Here is a 26412-nt window from a genome sequence, read left to right as displayed (position 1 = left end):
TATATATTTGAAAGTATGTGGGTGGGTGACTGGAGTCGATTAGTAATGTTGGGCCTGTTAAATTAATGTCTCGTTTAATTTGTAAGAATATTACTCCCGTTACAGATGTGTCCTGTAGCATGTTGTAAAATGCGTTGGCTATGTACGTTGGCTATGTGTGGTCTGTTTGAAAATGTCTTTCACAGCTTTGCCAAAAAGAGCATTCACAAGAGTCATTGTTCGATAATAGGATGCCTGCCAGAGTTCTCAGAGCCATTCTTGCTGTGCAATATAGCAAACAGAATTATTCACAGTCATAATTGATAACAAACCATAAAAGACAAATAAGAAGCATACAGGACATCTTGGGTTTTAGAAAGGCTCTATGTAAATAAAATGTATTATTCTAACTTTTTAGAGCAAATTTTTCACTCTTTTACAAAAAATTTTTTCACTATGCTTATTTCAGTGAATTCTGAGATTGCCTTTGTTGCACAGGATACATGTAATACTACCTTTAGGGACAGCCTTTGTGTTGAGAGGAAGCCTTTGATGCCTTTAAATTCTGCCTATGTAGTCAGTTTACTAGGTTTCAGAACAGAGCCAGAGGTGACATTTGCTGATAAGAGTTCTATGACTTGCTAAGTCTGCCCAGAGGTGTCATCTCTTTGTTTGCATCCCACTTGTTGAAGACACCTCAGATTCCATATCTCCAGACTTGGAAGCCGAAATCAATGACCTTCTTGGCCACTGCTGGTATCGTGACTGACTGTTGCAGTTTGCTAGATAGACACAAGCATTTTCACAAGCACTGAACTGGCCCTCACATCCTGTTCAGGTCATAAATCTTTCCTCATGTCTGCAGGCTTTTTTATGCTCTATTTGTAATGCTGAAAATATTCGGAAGGATATTTTTCTGTCTTCCATTTATAAATCCCCAGAAAGGAACTGAGATGTTTGACTTATTGCTCTAGATACTTCGAGATATTTTAATTGGGTTGTATTATTTTCCTCTTACAGCAGAACATAAACTCAGAAAAAAAAGAAACATCCCCTTTTCAGGACACTGTATTTTAAAGATAATTTTGTAAAAATCCAAATAACTTTACAGAGCTTTATTATAAAGGGTTTAAACAATGTTTTCCATGCTTGTTCAATGAACCATAAACAATTAATGAACATGCATCTGTGGAAGACACTAACAGCTTACAGACGGTAGGCAATTAAGGTCACAGTTATAAAAACTTAGGACACTAAAGAGACCTTTCTACTGACTCTGAAAAACACCAAAGGAAAGATGCCCAGGGTCCCTGCTCATCTGTGTGAACGTGCTTTAGGCATGCTTCATGGAGGCATGAGGACTGCAGATGTGGCCAGGGCAATAAATTGCAATGTCCGTACTGTGAGACGCCTAAGACAGCGCTACAGGGAGACAGGAAGGACAGCTGATCGTCCTCGCAGTGGCAGACCACGTGTAACAACACCTGCACAGGATCGGTACATCCGAATATCACACCTGCGGGACAGGTACAGGATGGCAACAACAACTGCCCGAGTTACACCAGGAACGCACAATCCCTCCATCAGTGCTCAGACTGTCCGCAATAGGCTGAGAGAGGCTGGACTGAGGGCTTGTAGACCTGTTGTAAGGCAGGTCCTTACCAGACATCACCGGCAACAACGTCGCCTATGGGCACAAACCCACCTTCGCTGGACCAGACAGGACTTCACTGACGAGTCGCGGTTTTGTCTCACCAGGGATGATGGTCGGACTCGCGTTTATTGGCGAATGAAAGAGCGTTACACCGAGGCCTGTACTCTGGAGCGGGATCGATTTGGAAGTGGAGGGTCTGTCATGGTCTGGGGCGGTGTGTCACAGCATCATCTGAGCTTGTTGTCATTGCAGGCAATCTCAATGCTGTGCGTTACAGGGAAGACATCCCCCTCCCTCATGTGGTACCCTTCCTGCAGGCTCATCCTGACATAACCCTCCAGCATGACTATGCCACCAGCCATACTGATCGTTCTGTGCGTGATTTCCTGCAAGACAGGAATGTCAGTGCTCTGCCATGGCCAGCGAAGAGCCCGGATCTCAATCCCATTGAGCATGTCTGTGAGGGCTAGGGCCTTTCCCCCCAGAAATGTCCGGGAACTTGCAAGTGTCTTGGTGGAAGAGTGGGGTAACATCTCACAGCAAGAACTGGCAAATCTGGTGCAGTCCATGAGGAGGACTTAATGCAGCTTGTGGCCACACCAGATACTGACTGTCCCCCCTTTGTTCAGGGACACATTATTCAGTTTCTGTTAGTCACATGTCTGTGAAACTTGTTCAGTTTATGTCTTAGTTGTTGAATCTTTTTATGTTCTTACAAATATTTACACATGTTAAGTTTGAAGATTAAAAGCAGTTGAAAGTGAGAGGATGTTTCTTTTTTTGCTGAGTTTATGTTACAGGGTGATACAGATCCATAACATGGTTGGTTTTAACAGATATTTTGGGGAGTGAGGTTACTTAAAGAAAAATGCAGACTTTGTTTATAGTTTATTTTATTCAAGAGTTAATCCTGGTCTTCTAATCTGATTCGATAAACAGTGTTCTAAAACTTTAACACTGTTCTTCAGCTGCCTTGTATTTTCTTTAAGGAAATTCAAATCTAGATTTTAATTCTAATTCTGTTACACTTATACAGAATTTATTAAAGTCGCAGAGAAGTGCCTTGATGAGTGCAGTACTATTTAGTGTTTTGACGTATTTCCTACTAAAGCAGGAAGTGGGTGCAGGACATTTCGAACGGTTCGTCCCTTTTTACAAAAATAGCCAATAGGCTTTAGTTTACATCCACATTCACACATACCACTTTCACTTTTCAACCTGATGTTCATGCAAGAGCTGGTTATCGGGGCAACTGAGAACCGATCTCAATACCAGCTAGGGCTGCGTTTCCCCATAACAATCGATCTTAGATCGAAGAGCATTTTTTACAAGCAATTTTATGGACGTTCATTATTTTTACACGCGTTTCCCAAAACTGCACCTAACATGAACGTGTGAGGATGCACTTTAAGTGCTACTTAAGAGTGTCGCTGTCCATGTGACAGTGCTGAAATGTGATCATATAGTGCTGTTCGTCATTGTAACTTCATTATATTTGTGCGTAATTTTACAATCATTTGTAATTTACCTTGTTAAAATTTGTTTTTACATATTTTCTTATATATTTGACCTAATTAACTACTGTACATATTTACATATTGTTTTTTACAATAATTTTGTGCAGAACGATCTATTTCTTATAAACAATCTGCTTCCATAATCAGGTGTGCATTTGTAATATTTTGTTTTCACAAATTCCTCTCGATATAAAAGCTTCGAGGATTAGTGAAAACAGTGGAGGCCCTGTGTATGATCCTGCTAATTACAAGCATTCAGTGAATATTACGAGGTTCAACTTATCACGCAGCGCAAAATAAGGAGACGTTTGGAAGATACACTTTAAGGACATTCACTAATGAAGCGAAGGTCTGCTCCTTACTCCCAAGAGTGATAACGGTGACAGCAAAGCAGCATGTGCGGTGCGACAAAACTTGTAGTGCTGGCGAGAGCGCCTTTGGGTGTCAGAGAGGAAGAGGAGATGAGGATAAAAGCGTCTGCCAAATAAATAAATGTGAATGTAGGATGATGAGCAAATACGGTATATACGGATGATTTTCATGCACGGTAACAAGTTAAAGACTTTTTTCTTATCTCTCTAATATTAATTTATACTCTTGTCTGCACCAATCATGCCACCACTTTGTTGTTACCAACTAGTCCAACTATTCCACACAAATATATGTCTGTGGACAATCTATTTTATGCATTTCATTATTATTATTATTATTATTATTAGACTTGTCTGTTAAAATAAAAATAAATAAACATACTATATCCTGATATATTAAAGTCTCAGCATAAAGTGTTGCTATTGGTTTTAATGAAGTGTTATTTCACAATTGTCTGCAGGTGTCTGCATAAGTCCATGTCCTTACGATGCTCTTAGCACTGTGCGATTAATCCAGAACACTTGTAAATTTATGAGCATTTTCAAGTACTACTTAAGTTACGATGCTGTGGGGAAACGGGCTGCAAAACTAAGATGAATCGTAAGTTGGATTTTATGATCTGCTTAGGCTTACGATGCTTTTGGGAAACGAGGCCCAGCTTTTCCACTGACTTGAGAACAGAACGATGATCTAACTGACTACATTAGCCTATTACATAACCAGCCCACAAATGCACATAGCACATATTTGCCATCTTTGCTAACAGCAAGTCTATAAACGAGAAACAAGCAAGTAAAAGATCACAATATTTCAATGTTTTGAATCACAATACACTAAATATAAAGAATAAAAAATGTTTACTCATGCTGTACATACCAAGATACCTCTGAAAAATGCTTGCAATAAACTCTGACTGATATGAATAAACTAAAACTGACTGTTACATTTGATGGAAGAATTGTGTGAAATGCCTTGAATACAACAACAGATTCGCTGTTATTCCTCCTTTTTCGAAATTTAAAAATCAAGCCAGCGGGCCTCTAACCAAGTTACATAGTTTGGGGTATGGAACAGGGTTTTGGGAGGGAAACAGTTGAAAAAAAAACACCTCTTCAACATCTCCTCACCAGGTTTGTGTACATGACAGACTCTTGAATTGGCAGGGTTACAACCAGGGTTGGAAACGTGGGGGGACTGAGTCCGGGGAGTACATTTCAAGGGGGGACGGTGTTCCGGTTCAAAGTTGTTAAAATTTTTTAAGGGAATGAAGAGGATTTCTATCTTTTATCCACTCAATACCCTTTGAAAGCTATGCAAGTTATGTACATAAATGTAGGATCTGTGAATGCCCAATGTTGACTTTTGTAAATAGTCGAAATACATCAAGGCAATAGACCTTATTCATGCCATATTTTATTTTTTAAGTGAATGAAAACGAGGCTGTGAGGGATAGACTTACAAAAGATAGTCTTTTCAATGGCATGCACTGTATAAAGCTGTAAAAAGCTCCTTTATCGCATCTCATTTTCCACAACACATATTTTCTGGAGGTTTTTGTCAACTGAAATTTCTTGTAAAGATGTTTTTTTCAATGTTTAGTCAGCAGAAACATCCAAAACACTTTAAACAACTGTAAAACCCATTGAAGAGACTGTAAGGGTGGGTGCACCAACAAGGATTAATCTTAAATTTAGATTAAATCAAGGTTTATCTGATCATTTTGTTGTACCAAACTTTAAACCTTGTATAAAAATAATCAGGGTTACATTTTAACCATCGATTTGATCCTGATTTAAATTTTACAGTAAATCTGAATTAACTTTAATCCTGTTGCTCCAATACTTTAAACTCTCCTGAAATAAAAAAGGACCTACAATTAAACATGAATGACTAGGTAAATGAACAGTGGATGTGCAGTCAACCCTTTCAGAGATGTTTATCATATTATTTATGTTTATTATGATCACAATGTGTGCTTTCAAATTTGGTGTGTGAGTGCGGTGGCTCATCTCAGTTACCCGCTTCCCCATCCTTTACTTGTGGAGACACCGGACAGAGATGGGTCTCTCGAGGAGAAGTGAGAGTAAAGCGTTATTTCGGCATTTAACGAGAACGGTTACAACCGACTTTATTGCTCCCCTACTTCAGTCGGCAGCATAGGCTGTTAATTTCTGGCCACAATAGTGATGCTGACGAGGGGAAGCGGTCGATCTGAGACCCGTGTGGTCCTTTTTTCTTAAATTATGATGTCATATTTTAAAGCTTGTGACACTGTACACACTGCTGCGACATTTCCTTAACCTCCTTGATTGGCCCTGTGTATGAACGATCTACAGCTAAATTCAGAATCCATCATGGCGGACAAAATTAATCGCAGGTCACCGTTGTAATCACAAGTTAAAAGTTTAATCTCTGATTTGTTAAACTGTATTTAAAAGTAAGTGGAGCGACACAACTCAAATTAAATTAAAACTTGGATCAACAAATCCTGGATTAGCTCTAAACTTAATTAAATCCTTATTGGTGCAACCCACCGTAAATCTATCCCTTGCGGGGATTAAAGAAGTAGTTCACCCAAAAATGAAAATTCTCTCATCATTTACTCACCCTTATGCCATCCCAGATGTGTATGACTTTCTTTCTTCAGAACAAAAATTAAGATTTTTAGAAGAATTTCTCAGCTCTGTTGGTCCATACAGTGCAAGTGAATGGGTGCCAAAATTGTAACGCTCCAAAAATTACATACTGTAAAGGCAGCATAAATGTAATCCATAAGACTCCAGTGGTTAAATACATATCTTCAGAAGTGATATGATAGGTGTGGGTGAGAAACAGATTAATATTTTAGTCAATTTTCACACCTAAATTCTCCTCTCTGCTCAGTCAATCTCCACTTTAACTTTCACTTTCACATTCTTCTTCTTGTGTTTTTGGTGATTCACATTCTTCATGCACACACACACAAATTTCTAGCAAAAATTCACTTAAATATTGATCTATTTCTCACCTACTCCTATCATATCACTTCTGAAGATATGGATTTAACCACTAGAGTCTTATGGATTACTTTTATGCTGCTTTTATCTGCTTTTTGGAGCATCAAAATTTTGGCACCATTCCCTTGGATTGTATGGACCTACAGAGCTGAAATATTCTTCTAAAAATCTAAATTTGTTTTCTGCAGAAGAAAGAAAGTCATACACATCTGGGATGGCATAAGGGTGAGTAAATGATGAGAGAATTTTAATTTTTGGGTGAACTATCCCTTTAAAGATGGTGCTACTGTGAATGCATCACTATAAGTGTGCATTCTCACAGCAGCTCAGACCGAGAAGTTACTTCATGTAAGTTAACTGAGTCTAGGATGCACCGAATCGGAAATCTAAACAAAAAACGTTACTTTAAAAGATCCGATAACAGAAACTATGACATGGATTAAGCTGCATGTTCGTACGTGAAATGATCCTGGCTTGATCGGATTTAATGTAAATGCTGTCTGATAATGATGCCTAGTCGTAAAAAACCCCCCGTATTTACAGTTGATGAAACACATATTGAGTGAAAACAGAATGACCTCCCACACATGCACGCAACAGACCCACAAATGCACACAGGAATCCAGAAATACATGCAACAGATCCACACATGCACACATCTATCCATGAATGCACGCAACAGATCCACATGCACTCAATTCACAATTCCATGCACCGGAAGAATGCAACAATTTTTGCTTACAATACAATCCACAAATACACAAAAGTCACGCAGTATGTGTAATTTAATGCACAAATAAATACTGAGCTGTTTGTATTGGTATTCTTTCTCGAGAATGTCTGTTCTGCAGTCTTAACTTCAACACACACAACGCTTTGTCATATGCTGGGAGAATTGTTACCCGTTACCCATTCATTATGGGGAAAATTAAGAGAAACATCCAGCAGATTTGGCTTGTGTTCAGAATTTTCCGTTTCAGCCAAGAATTTTAATTTCATTGCATCACTACTGAGACTATTTTGAACACCCTTATTCACCTTTATTTATTTTCACTATCATAGCTAACTAAGAATTATATCCATGGTTATGTTAGCCTAAATGTCTATCGTAAATAGAAACTATGGTCAGTAGTTACATGTAGAGATATGTAATTAAGCTTTTTAGATTATATAGATATTTATTTTTGAATAGACTTCAGTCATCTGGGAAGAAAAAAAAAAAGAAAAAAAAAGTAAAAAAAAGAAATCCCCCAGTGAATCTTGGCCATTTCAACCACTGGTTAAAACTGACAAAAAACTTTTGACTATTGGCTCAACTGTATCCCTGCATATGTCAACAGAGAAGAGTCAGTCATATCAGTGGAAGAACAAGTTGTCATTTTGATTAAAGATTACGAGGTCAAAAAAATAAATAAAACAAATAAAATATATGATGCATTTATGAATCATCCACAAGAAGACCAATAACATGCAGTAAGAAAATAAAAAGGGTCAGCTTTAATTTCATGCAGACTTTAACATGTTTTAACCAAATTCATTATGAATTACTTGTATGTGTTTTTTTTTTTCTTAAGGTCAAAACTCCTCTCATATTTAGTGCAGTGAAAATATAATCTCCACAAGAATGTATTTTTCTTTTTCTTGGCTCTACGGGGATGTTTTAAGTAATTAGTGGTTTATCATTAATCCCATTAATGATAAACAGCGTTCTTGACATTTTATACAAATGACCGACAGCATCTTATTGGAATGTGGATTACAACGGCAGGCACAGTTTCTGATGTTGATGGTTACCATAGTGAGGAAGTGAAGGCGAAAGATAATGGTATACATGTGGCAGGTTTATCCTAAACTGATCCTCCTCAGAAAGCACTTTATAAATTATTTACCTCAGGATATAGGTAAGATACAAATTATATAGATTTCAGGTCAGCTAGCTCTGTCATGGTGACCATAAACCAGAGAATAAGTCATGATGACCTTGATTTTGACATTATTTATAAGATTTAAATTTGTATTTTAAAATGAGTGTTTTGTTTCTTTTAAGTCTTTAAACGGAACAGATCATAGAAAGCAGAATTTTTCTTGCTTTTTTTTTTTCCTCCCCTTTTTCTCCCCAATTTGGTTTGCCCAATTCCCAATGCGTTCTAAGTCCTCATGGTGGCGTAGTGACTCACCTCAATCCGGGTGGCAGAGGACGAATCTTATCACGTGGCTTGTTGAGCACGTTACCGCGGAGACATGGCGCGTGTGGATGCTTCACGCTATTCTCCGCGGCATCCACGCACAACTCACCACGTGCCCCACCGAGAGCGAGAACCACATTATAGCGACCACGAGGAGGTTACCCCATGTGACTCTACCCTCCCTAGCAACCGGGCCAATTTGGTTGCTTAGGAGACCTGGCTGGAGTCACTCAGCACGCCTTGGATTCGAACTCGCGACTCCAGGGGTGGTAGTCAGCGTCAATACTCGCTGAGCTACCCAGGCCCCGATTTTTCTTGCTTTTTGAAATAAAGTGTTCAATGTACTATGCATAGACATACTCTAACTTTCATAATGCAAAGCTCTGTCTGTCCTCTCAGAAAATGTATTGAAAATAGTAGACCAGTAGGGCACGGTGGTAAATGGCTGATATTATGGCAATAAATGATAAACAATTACATTAATAATTATTGAAAATTAAACATACATAAAATTGCAGAAATAAAATCATATTACACAATATTTACAGTCCCACTTTATATTAGCTGTCTTTAACTACTGTATACTAACAATAAAATACATACAATACAATCTATTTATTGTGTAACTGCATGTTGTTCTGCAAATTTCTGACATGATTCACATTTGCTGCTTCTGAGGTTGAGATATGGGCAGGTTAAGGAGTAGGGTTAGGGTTAGGGTTAGAGGAAAAGTTAACACAGTAACTACAGATGTAATTAAATGCAGGTACTTTAAATGTAAGTAAAATACAACAACAACAACACATATGTACATAATAAGTACACTATATTAAATGCTTAAGTACTTAGTAGTTAAAGACACATAATATAAAGTGGTTCTATATTTACTTGAAACTCACAAAAATGTCACAACTGTTAGCACAAATGACCACCCATATCAACGCCTATTCAGTATTCAGCAACTTGGCCCATCGTGATGAACAACAGTGTTTACTATGCAGGTACACAGGGGTTTTTCAAACAGAGATCATTTACATATAGAACTCTTGACTTCAGTGAAAAAATCATTAAATGCTACAGAAATGTAGAATATGGTCCATTTAAAGTGTATGTCCTTTGTGTGTCCACCCCCCCCAGGTCATGGAGGAAACAAACACTCAGATTGCATGGCCTTCCAAACTTAAGATCGGTGCAAAGTCAAAGAAAGGTAAGAGTCTCTCACCTGATACATTAAATTGTTAACGATTTACAGTACGGTTCCATTCGTTAACATTAGGTATCAAATTACTAACAATGATCAATATATTTTTAAGAGCATTTATTAATATTTAGTTAATAAAAAGTACAATTGTTAATTGTTAGTCCATGTTAGTTCACAACTGTTTATTTGAAAATGTATTCCTATATGTTGAAGTAACATTAACCAAGATTAATAAATGCTGTAAAAGAAATGTTCATTCTTAGCTCGTGTTAACTAATGTTGTTAACTAATGTTAACAAATGGAACCTTACTGTAAAGCAGTACCATTAAATCAAGCATGTGTTAAGGGGTTGTGTGTCTTTGTGTGTGGGTCAGGTTTTCCCTACATTGAGGGGACCAAATGTCTCCACAAGGATACTAAAACCTGAATCTCTGCAACCTGATCTCATGGCAGTTTCCCAGTAAAATGTCCAGCGAGGGGTGCTAAAAGCGAGTAAATTGGTTTTAATGATTAAAAAGATACCTTCTTAACCTAAAAATTTAAACTAAACCTAACCAATAGTGCCCTAAAAGCAAATGAGAGGTAAACAAAACAGACATCCTTACCCTTAACCTACACCTAAACGTAACCGATTGTGTCCTAATATCAAATTCGACATGAAAAGCACATTTTCTGAAGCAACCACATCATTTTCTGTCGCTTTTATGACTTTCGGCTCACTTGTTAGCTTGCGTGCTTGGCTGGGCTCAAACCTCAGTCTTCTGAGTCCAAAGTCCTTCACTCTATCAGGTAAGGTACCGCGCAAGCTAATCACATTTGAATAAGTGTGTGAATGTAGGTGGGTCTATAATACAAGCATTAAAATGTATAGTTTTTCAAATGATGCATTTCGATATAATAAACACAGCACAGTGTGAGTAATAGAGCAAAAAATAAGTGTTTATAAAGTCATAATCAGCTGTTGTATTCATGATTTGTGTCAAAGTGAATAAAATGTTGTAGCGCCTCTCCTGTTAATTCCACCAGGACACTGCAGCGAAACGTAGGATGCGGCACATAAAATTTAGTTTGCAAAAATGTAGTTATAGTAATGTTCATTCTGGCTGAATCTCTGAAATTGTGGGGACCAACCAACTGTCCCCAGGAGAAAAAATGCTTAATTAACAATTAAACTAAATGTGCAGGGTTGTTGACTCGAGTCGCATGACTTGGACTTGACTTGGACTCAAGTCATAAATTTGAGGACTTGCGACTCAACATAATCAAAGACTTAAGACTCGACTTAGACTTTGACAACAATGACTTGTGACTTGACTTGGACTCAAGTCCTCTGACTTGGAAAGACTTTATACCTTCTAAAACCAAAAATCAGAGTTGTACATTTAAAAATGTGCAGCAAATCAATGATTAATTTCTCCAATAAACAAAAGAGTTTCAAATCTACATTTCCACACTCCACAACCAACCAATCAACTTTCAGGAGAGTAGGACCAAGTTTGAGGATTGCGCATTCAAGGACGACACAGCCAAAATTATACCAAAGCTAATTTAATTTAAGCAATAAATCATGAGAGGCCGTGCTATACAGCGATCAGCCACGACATTAAAACCACCTGCCTAATATTATGTAGGTCCCCCTCGTGCCGGCAAAACAGCAGCAACCCGCATCTCAGAATAGCATTTTGAGATGCTATACTTCTCACCACAATTGTACAGAGCGGTTATCTGAGTTACCGTGGACTTTGTCAGTTCGAACCAGTCTGGCCATTCTCAGTTGACCTCTCTCATCAACAAGGCATTTCCGTCCGCAGAACTGCCCCTCACTGGATGTTTTTTGTTTTTTGGCACCATTCAGAGTAAATTCTAGAGACTGTTGTGTGTGAAAATCCCAGGAGATTAGCAGTTACAGAAATACTCAAACCAGCCCATCTGGCACCAACAATCATGCCACGGTCCAAATCACTGAGATCACATTTTTTCCCCATTCTGATGGTTGATGTGAACATTAACTGAAGATCCTGACCCGTATCTGTATGATTTTATGCACTGCACTGCTGCCACATGATTGGCTGATAAGATAATCACATTAATTACGTTTCCATCCAAGGATTTTTTGCGAAAAAAGTTTTAGCGCATCAATTTAAAGCTGATGGAAATACAAATTATCGCTAAAATTTCACAAGTGTCGACATAATATTTTTCCGTTTAACTCTAGTGCATAAACTCGATGCATGTCGATGTATCAAATGTCGTGAAAAACTGGTTTGGAAACACTTTTTGTTGAGAAAATTGGCATTAACGCAAAAATGTAGTGTCACATGACAGAATTTGCCCCAATCGTTAGCCTGTGTTAATCATAACGACAAGGTATATACATCCTTGAAAGCCAATGTATTGTACGTGATTATGGATTGATCTGTACGGCATAAAGATCTGATCACTGCAAACATGACACTTCCAGGAGTGCCAACACAAATATCTCATATCATTCACATCAACAAGTGCACGGAGAACAAACGAATGGCCACTGTTTGTGATTAATTTAATCGCGGTAGACATCCGTTTATTTATTAAAGTTGCTTTTTCACACCATTCAAAATAATAGACGGAAGTCATGGAATTAGTCCACGATACAAAAAACATATCATTTCTGTGCACAAATATGTTTTAAATGAAAATAAATACACAATACTAGGAGAAAAGCTTCAATGTGCTTTTTTGGAACACTAACATATAGCCCAATTTTATAAAATTATTGTTTAGCTTTTGAAAAAATGCTGGCAAAATTCCCTATATTAAATAAAATAAATTACCAAACAAAAAAATGCATTAAATAAAAAAAAGAAATTACCAAACAAATTTTAAAAAAAATATATTTTTAGACCTATATACGCCTTTTGTTTACACAAACTTAAATTAGCCGCACCCTGTTCTGTAGACGAATAAAGTCGGCTGAAGGACATTTTCTACACTTCAAGACTATAAACTATCTGAACTATTTGTCCAATGTGGAGTTCACTTTCAGAAAACGAGCTTTTGAACCTTTTAAAACTTTTACATATTTTAAATCTAATCCTCTTTACCTCGGATCGCATTTGCTGAGCTTCTTCAGAAAATATAAATTGCATTATGATGCTAAAATTTATTTTAAATAATCAAGTTCAGTTGGTCGTTAAAAGTTGCTGGACAAATATGCGGGACATAATGCAGTTGTGATGCATTAGATTAGATGATTGTTCAAAAAAGCCTATTGATTATCAGGAATGTATCATGTAAACCCTGAAATTAGACAGCATCAGTTTTTCTTTAATAGCTGTGCACACAGCATATACACATTGATGGATGGTCCTTATACTAAGACTGAAAGTTTCCCCCACTACTTGGTGCAGGTTGCCAGCTTGAACAGGGCTGTGACGATTCATTTTCGGGTTGGAACCGATGGCAACGTGCAATAGGTGCAACATCAGGATCAATATTACAGTCCAGTGGTTGAGAAGGGCAACTGCTCCCTTTTGATTGCAATTCCTTCTCTTCTGATTGCATTTATTTGTGAAAGTAAAATGACAGTAAGCTGTCTAATTTCAATGAATTGTCTCAATACTCTCCCCATTTTACCAAAACGTAGGGGCATCTGGGAGGCGAATTAGCGATAAACACACATTTCTGTATGGAAATGGCTTAAGGGCAGATTTCTTTTGTGCTAAACCAAAACTTATGCGACAAAGTGTTTTTTTAGGCATGACGTCATCACGCACACCATTTTTACTGATAAAAGGCCGTTTGAATGGAAACAGGCAGAAGACGGCAAATTTCGCAAAACATTTTTTTACGCATTTTCACTTTGTCCATAACAAAATAGCGTGAAAATTGGATGGAAACTAGGCTATAGATGATTGTTGGTGCCAGATGGGCTGGTTTGAGTATTTCTGTAACTGCTGATCTCCTGGAATTTTCACACACAACAGTCTCTAGAATTTACTCCGAATGGTGCCAAAAACAAAAACCATCCAATGAGCGGAAGTTCTGTGGACGGAAATGCCTTGTTGATGAGAAAGGTCAACAGAGAATGGCCAGACTGGTTCGAACAGACAAAGTCTACGGTAACTCAGATAACCACTCTGTACAATTGTTGTGAGAAGTATATCATCTCAGAATGCTATTCTGAGATGCGGGTTGGTGCTGTTTTTGCAGCACGAGGGGGACCTACACAATATTAGGCAGGTGGTTTTGATGTTGTGGTTGATTGGTATATTGTGAACAACGCACAACATAAAGTGAAGTGCATGTAACCAGTCTCTGTGTGTATGTTTCTTGGAATAGTGTCTTTGCTTTGGTATTTCCTTTCCTTTTAGCATTCACACTCTAGCTTTTTATTGGAATGTGTCTTATCAAAGTGTTACATAAATGATGTGGTGACAAAACAACATTTTAAATATCATCGCATAAGCATTACTGTCAGTATCTTGGCCTCAGGGTTGCATAGATAATTCTAGTAGTATCTGGCTGTTGGCTATCCCAATTCTGTGCATGTTTTGGCCCAGTTATTATAAGAAGAGAACAAATTGCACTTCTGTTTATCAGTCCTCTTTTGATAATATGTTTTTTTTTGGAATATTATCATATTTACAGTTGCTGATAGATGTGAATCAGTGGGATTTTTTAAGGTGCCTGCATGGGGCTGCTTCTGTCAGTTTTATAGAAACTTGATCGCTTGTGTTGTGTATTTGGTCAGTGTCTCCGCTGGATTAGATGGTCGGCCAGCTGGTTTCCAAGGCTCACCAGATCAGCTATGACCAGCAAAACAGCTTGGACGGGTTTAAGCTTAAATATATATATATATATATATATATATATATATATATATATATATATATATATATATATATATATATATATATCAAAGTTTTAAGCCTTAACATCTTCAGTGATCAAAACATTTGATGCTCAATTATACAGACTCAGCGCAAGTGTTTCTCTAGCAATGTTATAATAGCTTATGGCATGTTTTTAATAGTTATCATGAGCATGGAATGCAAACAATGACAACAACATCTTAGCCATTCCAAACAAAGATCAGATCTGTTTTAATAATCAAATCATCCGTTCAAGTTCACGTGTGCCAGCGATGTGTTTATAGGGTCATGACCCAGGCTAAAGGCCATTCAAATTCTTGCACATGGTTTATGTTGGCAAGCGGCTGGGGGCATTGTCAGCACTGACAAAAATGTTACATAATCATTTGCGGTTATCTGGAGACTGCATACAGCAAACATCCCAGCTAATTAATGATGGAAAACACATGCAGGGTTCTGACATGTGCATCACACCAGGCCCGGCTTAGCCCATGTGGTCCTTGGGGACATGCTGCTTCCTGTGAATCTGTCTGCAACTTATTACAACCGTGAAGAAGTGTTGACTTCAACATTGAGCAAAACACAGTCCGGTCAGCTCGATAGCACAGCATGCGATTGCCCCAGCAGACTTTGGGTCCACTTCTGTTGCATGGTGAAACTGATATGCAGTCATTTGAACTGGGTGTTTGAGATTGTTGATTATGGAAGAAAAGAGATGTGGATCTCTTTTGTTTGTACTTCAGGGAATTGAATCAAACACTGTTCGGACTAGGGCTGTCAATATAACAAAATTTCAGCAGTCAATACCAATACCATTTTCACGATTTTAGATACAGTAAAATTAATATTCTACTGAACACACTCCTTTATTTAATAAATGTATAAGTTAAAAATTTGTATAAATGTAAATACTTTACAATAAGGTTCCATACATTAACATTAATTAATGCATTATGTATCATTTAACTAACAATGAATAATTATTGACACGGTTTATAAATCTTGGTTAATGTTGATTTATAAATATACTATTGTTTATTGTTAGTTCATGTTAGTTCATAATGCTTTAACATATACTTTTAATGTTAAATTGAAAGCAGAAATGAACATTAAAGCTGAAGTATGTAATTTATGCAACACTAGCGCCACCGAATGGAATTGCATAAGTAAACAGTGCTTTAAAACAAGCTTTCTGAATACGCCCCTCATCTGCCATTGATCAAACAAAGAGAGAGTCCCGCCCCCAAATTACATCATTGGTTGAGTAGTGTTATTGGGGCTGGCCTAAAACAAAACAGAAGAATTTTTATAGTGCCACAGAGACACAGTGTTTCAATTTTGAGAAAATGAACTTATTAATGGCTTACAGTTATCCCTGCATATTAAACTGGGATAGTAGAAAACATTTTAACACTGAAAAAGTTACATCAGCTTTAACCAAGATAAATGCATACTGTAAAATGCGTTCACTGTTAGTTCATGTTAACTGTTTTTTTAGGTAATATTAACTATACATTATGAATTCATGTAAATGTAAGTACTGCATAACGTAGATTGTAACGTACAGTATTTAACCTTTTTGCAAAGTGTTGCCATAAAAATATGATTACAGTTACACAAGGCTGGTTCTGATAATGGTTCTGATTATTGCCTTTGGAACTATCGGTTATCTGCAAAAATCAACGACAATGGGGGAAAAAATAATACCGGATTACTGGACTTTTATGACAAGTGATCGCTGATGATGTCTTGTTAATTAATTACTGATCATTTTTATATTTTAATTTGTAATACATTGTGAATGATTGTAAAAGTGCATATTTTGTGTTTGTGTGAGCTGATGGAAGCGCAAACATTTCAAAATAAGAGTCCCTGCTGTATTTTGGATTTGTTTATAGATTAAATGCACCAAATCTTATTTTTTTTTTCTGGTAATTATTGGGATTATTGGGAAACTAGTCTTGGCTGTCCCGTCACAGTAAGGAAGAACATTTAAGATCAAGAGCACATTAAATGTATTGATTTTAAAAACCGTTGGTCGATTAACCGTATCATCTGATTTCAATTTTTTATGTTCTTTGTCTTCCAAGAAACCGCCTAATGTACAAATACAATATTTTGATACAAATAAATTTTTTTGACCTGTCTTTTTACATTTACTTATGACAAACCGACAATCCCTGTATTTACATTAATACCTCGCCAAGACGGACAATTTGATGAAGAAATTTGACCAATACAAATTCGACCTATCACACACTGGGCTGCATTACCACGAGGCAAGTATGTGTGTGAGCATTGGAAAGTAGCCACGTGTCAGTCAGACAAATCCGTGTATCTTCCGTTCATTCTATATCCGTTTCAAAATCAAAAAACAGAAAAAAAAAAAAAAAAAAAAAAACTTGGCTTTTTATTTAGTGATTAGTTTGATTATTTGGAGAAGTATGTTTAAGAAAAATAACCTTAATACTGATTTTGTAAATTCAATTTTCCAATTATCTGTAACACATCTGTAGGCTGTTATTTCCGAAATGTCCACGGAAGTTCGCGTAAAGGCTAATGAGGATTGATCCTTTTAACCTACTTTTTGTTCTACTGTTCCTGTGAGGATCATAGATGCTGGATCTTAGTTTTATTTGGGGACATGGGGAAAGGTAATAATTACCAGAGTTTCTCTGTGATTTTAATCTCGTGTGAATTGGTCATGCCAGTAATGTTTCCGGACTTTTTCCAGACTGCACAATCCTCCGCCGATAAAGATTATAGCGTAGCTATTTTACCTTCTATAAAACAGCCTGGAAAAAATAACCCCTGTTTATAATCCCGTGCAAACTGCACTGTTCAACCAGTGAACCCTTTAACTTTCGTTGTTTCTCACGTTATTCAAGTGTCTGAAATGGATGTTGGTCAAGAGAAGACACCAGAAATTGTAAAACGCGCTTCACTTTAGATGAACTGCAGATAACACTGGCTGATGCATTTGGACTGATGCATATAAAATAAAAATAGCTACACAAGCATGTAATATTGTGATTTGCCCCCCACATTTCATAACATATTTTGCAGAGGAACAAATATAATGTGAACGGATTGTACATATATTTTATATATTATAATATTTTGTAATATATTATTTCAGGCTTACTAATATCACCAGTTCTGTTGTATTTTGCCAGATATTCCTATCATTTTCTTCTAATAATCCCAGATACAGTATATGATCATGTTTAATATTTCCTGCATAATTAATCAGCACTGCCATACATTTTCTGATAGGTCAGTTACGTGGCTCTGTTATTTCTGCAGACATCGCTTAAGTCCCATGCAAATCGACAGTAAATTTACAGACATCTGCAGTAATAACATACAGACATATGTCTGTTAAAATAATCCCGTCCGAATAGGGCTTCCCTTCCCCCTTAAAAGTCCCTTTACTGTATATCCCTTAAAATCACCATGATAACAATAGTTTTTCCACAAAATGCCATATTTACTATACTAATATTTATCATCTGAATAGTCACATTAAAATAAATGTTAGGTCTCTTATCTTTACTCCTCCTGCTGGTGACTTTTGTAAGTGTTTATGAGCGGAGTTGTGTAAATAAAAAAAATATATATATAAAAAATAAAATATATATATACTATATATATATATATATATATATATATATATATATATATATATATATATATATATATATATATTATTTTATTTTATTTTTCTTCTCTTCAATTTTAGTTTTGAGAAGGGAGAATGAGAAAAAAAATAGAAAAAGGCTAGAATTATATATATATATATATATGTAATTATAATAATGTATCAATTTGTGTAATTTTGTTTTTTACTTTTGCAGAAAAATGAAAAAAGAAAACACCAGTTTTTTTTTGGTTATCTGTTTTTTTTATTTATTTCAAAACGGAAATTGAATGAACGAAAGACACACGGATTCAGACACTACGAATACTGTAGAAACACTTGCATTGTTACATTGTTTTATACACTCACCGACCACTTTATAAGGTACACCTACTTATTCATGCGATTTTCTAATCAACCAATCATGTGGCAGCACTGTAATGCATAAAATCATGCAGATACGGGTCAGGAGCTTCAGTTAATGTTCACATCAACCATCAGAATGGGGAATCTCAGTAATTTCAACTGTAGTATGATTTTTGGTGCCAGATGGGTGGTTTGAGTATTTCTGTAACAGCAATTTAAAAAATACTCAAACCAGCCCATCTGGCACCAACAATCATGTCATGGTTTAATCACTGAGATCGCATTTTCCCCCCATTCTGATGGTTGATGTCAACATTAACTGAAGCTCCTGATCCATGTCTGCATGATTTTATGCACTGCACTGCTGCCACACGATTGGCTGATTAGGTCATTGCATGAATAGTTAGGTGTACCATTACCTAATAAAGTGGTCAGTGAGTGTAAATACCCTAGTTCTGACCCTAAACTAATCCAGATAATTCAGGTAATCTTTGAGAAGAAGTAGACCAATTACAATTGCCTTTGTAAACTAGCTCATAACTGGTTAAGTCAATAAATAAAATCATTATTTATCTGATGCCATAGATTCATAACCTCTGACAGAGCATGAATACGTTTTTTTAAACTAGTAATTTCTCTTGGTGACTAAAAGACCGTAGTAACATCGGGGCCCTGTCTCCTTAATAATGACGGATTTTTTGCAGACACAGTTACAGGCTCCTAAAAGTCTCAACAACACTGGATCATCTGGGAGGCGACCAACACCCAAAGCTATGTGTTATTATCTCTCTCCCCTACTGGCCAAAAAACCATCACAACTAATCTAATCATCATTGTCTTCTTATGGGTGCAAACTGGAATGCTAATAACTACAAATAGACCAAGACTCTTTCTTTGTGTGTTAAAAGTAGAAATGCAGCTTGCGGTGTATTTATGTGGCTTCTGAGGACACATTCCATTTCTGCAGAGTCTGAGCTGATGTGGGGAGTTCTCATCTTGGTCTCTGAAGTCTCTCTTGTTGTCTGTTACACTCATTTGACATTGCAGCAAAGCTTGGCATGATACTCTGCAGACTCTCAAACAATACTGTCACAAAAAATGTTGGCTTTGATTTACTCTGCAATGCTACGCTTCTTGCAGAGTTATCCTTCTGTGTGTACGTTGACCATAAATCATAGTTATGTCCTTTTAATTGTATCAAAGCAGTATGGAATAAATTCGCTGGTCTAAAATTAGGGACCCACTTTATATTAGGTGTATTTAAGTACTATGTACTTAAGCATTTGATAGTGTACGTGTTGTTACATTGTAGTTGCATTTAAAGTACCTACATTTAATTACATCCGTAGTTACACTGTTAACCTTACACCAAATCCTAAACCCAACCCTTCCCCAATCCTTACCTTAAACCCTATCCCTAATTTAAACCTAACCCTAACTGTAAACCTACCCGTACCTCAACCTCAGTAGCAGCAAATGTGAATTTTCAGAACAACATGTAGTTACACAATAATAAATTGTATTGTATGTAGAGCTGCAACAACTAATCGATAAATTCGATAATAATCAATAGTGAAAATCACAGACAACAAATTTCATTATCAATTAGTTGGATATGTGTGGCGTGCATGGAGAATCTCTGCCTGTGATGTTATTTTTCAGTTGTGAAAAATGCACTTGCATGATGAAACTCGTTTAAAAAATGGTGGAGACATGTTGAAGCGGAAAAAACACAACCAGTTGTCCAGCGCACGGGAGAACTTTATGTTAATCACTTCAAGGAATATCATAAGTATACAGTTTAATGTGAACTGGTAATGTATTATAATAATAATGGAAATAAAATGTGTCTTTTTATTCGATTAATCGAAGAAATAATCGAAGAGTAATCGATTATCAAAATACCTAATTATATGTATTTTAATACAAATTTGAAAAAAGTCCAAGGCACTTCTTTTAGTACGAAGTCAAATAGCCTTTATTGTTGTTTGGTTGGTCACATTAGGACATTAAAAATGTTTTTAAAAAAAAACAATAACTACACACTGATGCATTTAGGCAAGCAGCCTTCCTCAAAGTGTGTCAGAAAACAGATAGGTCACAGGTGTGACTGCAGTTAACTACTCAGTGGGGTTGAGGAGATCCAAAATCTTACAGAGGACCTGTCTTACTATTAGACATCAAAACATCATCAATAAAAACCGTGCAAATATACATACAAATATGAACACATATCTGCACATGTATCTGTATGTATATACATATCCCCACATTCATGCATGTCTGCACATACACATATATAGGTCTTAAGTATGTCTTATACAGAGGAACCAATAAACTAATATAAAAAAATACATGACATTTACCAAATGACCATAATACAAATAAAAAATAAATAATTAAAAAAACACTGTAAGAAATACAAGTTAGGAGAGAGAAAAATATTTTTATATAAATGGGGTCAAATCTAATCCTTCATTCAAACCAGGGAAATTTGTGGCCTTTAAATGAAAGATCCAAAAAGCCTCTCTTTGTAGAAGTCTTTGTAATTTATCCCCCTTCTTAATAGATCCTCACTTGTTTCTATACCAACAATTTTTCAAGTGGAATGGTTTGAATCATGTACAGATGCATAATGTTCTGCCATAGGATAATCTTTGTTTCTTATACAGATTGCAGTTTTATGATCTCACAGTCTATCTTTCAGTCTGCACTTGGTCTGGCCTACATAGAAACACTGACAAAGACATTGAAGCCCATAGATTACATTTGTACTCTTACAAATAATGAATGATCTAATAGGAAAAGTTTTGTTTCACTCCAGTTTCACTCTTAAATACGTCACATTACATTTATTTATTTATGTGGAATATTGTACACCAATGAATCGTGCACAATAAGACCAGAAATGTGTATTAAGTAAATAGGAAATTAAGAAAGTGAAAATTAAGAAAGTCAGTTTTATTCCCTCTAAATACTCTAAATTCCCACTAAATTAGTTCCCTAATTTATACCATGTTGTCCCACAGTATCCATAGTTCAACTAGGATATTTGTAGGAAAACAATAGTAACCACAAAATTTACTTGGGTTTTACTACAGTAACCTGTTCAACTACTATTGTATTTTTGGTAAAACCACATTAACCACAAAATTTACCGTATTTGCTACAGTAACCATATTTTAACCCTGATATTCGTAGTAAAACCATAGAAGTACTATTGGAAAACCAAAACTATAGACTAAAAATCATAATCATTCTGCCAAACCATTGGTACCATTCTGGGCATGGTGAGGAACGGTTCCAGTTGCATTACCTCTCGCCTTTTTCTCTTTGCTTTCCTTTTTACGACATTTCTTTTCTGTGCTTCAGCAGAGAAAAAAAAGGGGAAAAAGCAGTTCTAAAAAATGGAATATGCGATCATCCTCCATAGCGCACTCACTCCAATTTTTACCACTCACGCCGTTACCAACCTACGGATTTGTTACGTACATGTACATTCAATCACCACAGTGGAAAAAGAAACTGTAACTGTGCCAACTTGCCTGGATCAGAATGGAACGGCACTGTTTTGCAATGAGAACCATTCAGCCAAATGGTTGAAAAGCAGCTATAGTTACTGCAGTTTTAAGTGAAACCATGTCCAGTTTTTGTAAAGACGTGTTTTTTTGGAAGGAACAATAGTTTAAAAAAAATACTGTACATGTTCCACAAATTAACCATGTTACTATAATAAAACTCTTGATCATTAATTTGATTACAATAGTTTTTGCTTTCTTGTATTTTTACTATGGTTTCAAAACAAATAACTTAAAGGTTAAAATATGGTACCTGTAGTAAAACCATGGTAGGTTAGGTGGTTATGGTTTTATAACAAATAACACCATAGTTGTTGAACTATGGTTACTGTAGTAAAACTATGGTTAATTTCCATAGCTATTGTAAGGGAAACCAAAGTATTACAAGGGAACGCAAAATTTATTGCGAGGGAATGCAAAACCTATTGTGAGGGAATGCAAACTTTTGCGAAGGAACGTAAAATGTATTGCAAAGGAAAGGAAAACATATTTTTATGGTCCTCAAAATGTTTTGTGAGAGAACGTGAAACTATATCAGAAAGTCTATTCTTTTCCTTAACTCTAAGAGGCTCCATATATTATAGGTTTGGTCATGCGTAGAACTGAAGTGCACTGTAAAATCTAATTAGTTGACCTTTCTTAGATTTTTCAAGGCAATCAGTTTGCATGCTTTTTCTAAGAAAACGTATTTATTTGGCTCAAGAAAAACTGAACGTAATTCTTTGAGTAACGTTAACTAGTTACAAGTAAACGTAACTCATCTGTAATTAAAGTATTGTTGTTTTATGTTATTTTTTGTAATTATTTAAATTGGGTTATAAGACATCTTATACAATATGAGGGAAATTATGACTGGACTCTAGGTTAGCCATATGGCACATTGGATTATCCTCAGTACTTGTTAATGTACTTTTGTAAAGTACAATTAAGTTAAAAAAATGGCTTGAATTTATCATGCTCCAAGTTCACTAGAGGTAGCACTAATCACCCTCATGGTGACTTCACACAAATCACAACTATCAACCACCTACAACAAAACAACAACAATAGTCATGATTAATAAAACTATATACATTTTTAAATAACAATTATTATTTTTGTACATAAGTTCCCTTTTTTAATCAAACATACATAATTTATTCAAGCACAAGGGTTTATGGGTATTCCACATAGCTGTACTTAATAATTTGTAGTTAGTAGTACTCGAAGCCAAAGTTTAAAGAACGTATATATTTGAGTTCAGTCAGGAATACTTGAATGAATACTTATTCACGTATAGACAAGTAACGTGTCCACCCATCCATGCAGCCATGCATGGACAGAGCAGAGAGTACAACAAATAAAACCCCTCAAAACAAAACCATATGCCAAACATACCCCAACCAACAGGGGATGCGGACCGTTGCTTAACTGAATCCAATCAGACGTAATGAATGTTGAGATAATAATTTTAACTAAATTCCAAATCCATATCTATGAGCACTGACCGCTGCAATTTCTCAAGAGATGCCATATCGAATCATAGCTGGAAACGCTGACTGCTAATGTTGAGATGTTAAAGTAATGCTATTTTGAATTCATACATTCATGAACGCTGAAGAAAACCTTCTGGACAAAATGAGTGGAGCTTAAACGGTCTTGAAGCAACAAGTGCATCGCCAAAAAACCCAGTCGGATATGTCGATCAATGTTGGAATGTCGATAAAACACGGCCAGATAGCAGCTTACGGCAAACAGCATGTAGCCAAAACCCCACCGATAGCAGCTTACGGCAACAGCATGTTGCCAAAACCCGGCCAGGTTGCAGCTTACGGCATCAGCATGACGCCAAATCTCAGCCTGATAGGAGCTTACGGCAACAGCATGTTGCCAAACCCTGCCGGATAGGAACTTACTGCAACATTATGTTGATATTACCTGAACAGAAAAAATGGGGTGGGGCGTGTTAAGTGCAGCTTGCGTCCATGCAATGTAAAGACAGCTAAGGCAATACATGAATTGAGGATTTAAACAGGACAACTCTGATAAGCGTCTGAATTGTATTGGTAGACGTCATGATCAGCTGAGCGTCAGTAACCATATTTCTTCAAAAACTGTAAACATGGGGCTCTGTGGTGCTATCAAAACATTGTTTATTTCAGTGTCCCAACCAGCCCGACACGGCAACATTGACTCAACCAATCATGTGAGTTTAGGGCGGGAATGTCTGTTTGTTAAACCAATGGAAGATGGGTGGTGTTCTGGAAACCTGTTTGAAAACAGGTGGTGCAGAGATGACACATTTTTAGTGGTGCAGAAATGATACATTTTGAGTTAATCCTTTAAAAATGCCTCATATTCTTAAGTGATTGCAAAATCTCATCTGAAACCCAGACCGTGCCATCTCCTCGCATACAGTACAAACACCCAGATCCTGGCTGACATTTCAGATTCGCCTGTTTTGGCCAATCCAGCTCGGAGCTCTGGATAAATCTTGGGCTGCTGTATGGAGAGATTTATAGGAGGACAGGAGAACAGAACTCCCACTGGCCTGATCTTAAAGAAGGGGGGCCACAGCTGTGAAAACAGTCCGGAGTGATCTGTTCTTCATGCGAATATCGGCCTGTCCACCTCTCATGTGCAACAGACCCGGTCCACCGTCGCCATGGAGAGCTGCTAGGCTGTTGGCGTGTGCTGCCCAGTATGCTTCTAAAGTGAACGGCACATTGGAGAAGCGATTTAAGGTTCCTTCCTTTAAATTAAGACCTCTGGCTCTTTTGTCAGCAGATTTTAAAGACTGTGGACTTGCCCTCTTGCTCCCAAGGAAATAAATTTCTCCCCTGAACAACTTTTTTGCCGTGTGAGGAGCAAATGAAATGTTGCCATGACAACAGATGTGAGGAACACATTTTATGGCGAAGGCTCCCACAGGATTTCAGGATTTTATAGATGATACAAAACAATTTCCTTAAATAAAATGATTAAAATACCACTGGTCGACAGATAAGGCAGCCTGATCTCATTATTATACATAGCTATCCATGCGTGATATATAAATGCATGTTTTTTTATGTTTGGATAGGGTTACAATGTACAATGGATGCACTGACAGCATCTAAAATGTATAAGCATTTTTAAGTATTTTTCAGCTTTAGAAACATAAAAAAAAAAAAAAAAATTATGAATCCTTTATAAATTTTAAAATACATTTTTATAGTTACATTTTAAATTTATAGATGTTTAGATCCGTTAACCCCACCCCTACCCCTAAACATAACCACTTTTTAACAATAAAAAAAATGTAACAGGCAGGGTAAAAATAATTTTAGTTACAATATACTATTTTTTACTATTTTGCAGTGCAAAAGAATTACAAACAATGACTTTCTCCTCATTGATGATGATCACTTAATGAAGACTTGAATTATGGCGCATGAATAGAATATTTTGCTTTTATGATTGTTTCATGGTGCTTTGTGGTGTAGGCTATTTTACTGTCTTTTTTTTTTTTTTTTTTTGACGCAGCATATACTGAAAACTCCTGTTAGTAGTCCTAAAAAAAATTAATAACAATAATAATTAATTAATTAAACGATCGCAGAATTTTTATTTATTTAACCATTTTAAACTTTAGTCTTGGTTAAAGTGATATAATCCTTAGAAACAAGTTGAAAACGGCACCAGAAATCACACAGAACAGAATGAAACCGCTATGTCAAATTAAGTTAATGCATCAACTGCATTAAATAAATGTGATGGCATTTAAAAATTTTATTATTCTAATTAAGTCAGTCGTTTAAAATATTTAATTGCGATTAATCGCAAAAAATGTATAGTTAATTTTGATTTATCACAGATTTTGAAAGTGCTGAAATTTGACACTATATATAATTATTTTCCTGTCAAAAAGCATTTATTTCAATCTTAAGGAAGAAAACAAAACAATATGTAGCAATATAATGCTTTATTAACATTTTCTAAACAAAGCCTTCAGCAGTATAAAGATAGAAATGCACTAAAATAGCACTAATTCAAGTAACAATAAATGTTTCCCAATGTCTAATTGGGAGGTTGACTAATTTAAAGAACT

The 26412-nt window shown here is 36.2% G+C and overlaps 1 protein-coding gene across 1 annotated transcript in view; it reads left to right on the top strand.

Moving 5' to 3' along the window:
• Window positions 1-26412, top strand: part of LOC127423364 (protein bicaudal C homolog 1-like) — a 148153-nt gene that overhangs the window by 56376 nt on the left and 65365 nt on the right. The window contains exon 3 of the mRNA XM_051667610.1: window positions 9842-9911. Within this exon, the coding sequence (XP_051523570.1) occupies window positions 9842-9911 (70 nt within the window). The remainder of the gene's footprint in view (window positions 1-9841; window positions 9912-26412) is intronic.

Source organism: Myxocyprinus asiaticus, chromosome 32 (assembly GCF_019703515.2).
Source record: "Myxocyprinus asiaticus isolate MX2 ecotype Aquarium Trade chromosome 32, UBuf_Myxa_2, whole genome shotgun sequence".
Lineage (NCBI taxonomy): Eukaryota > Metazoa > Chordata > Actinopteri > Cypriniformes > Catostomidae > Myxocyprinus > Myxocyprinus asiaticus.
The sequence above is the reverse complement of the archived record's forward strand: the minus strand, read 5'-3'. Positions and strand labels throughout refer to the sequence as shown.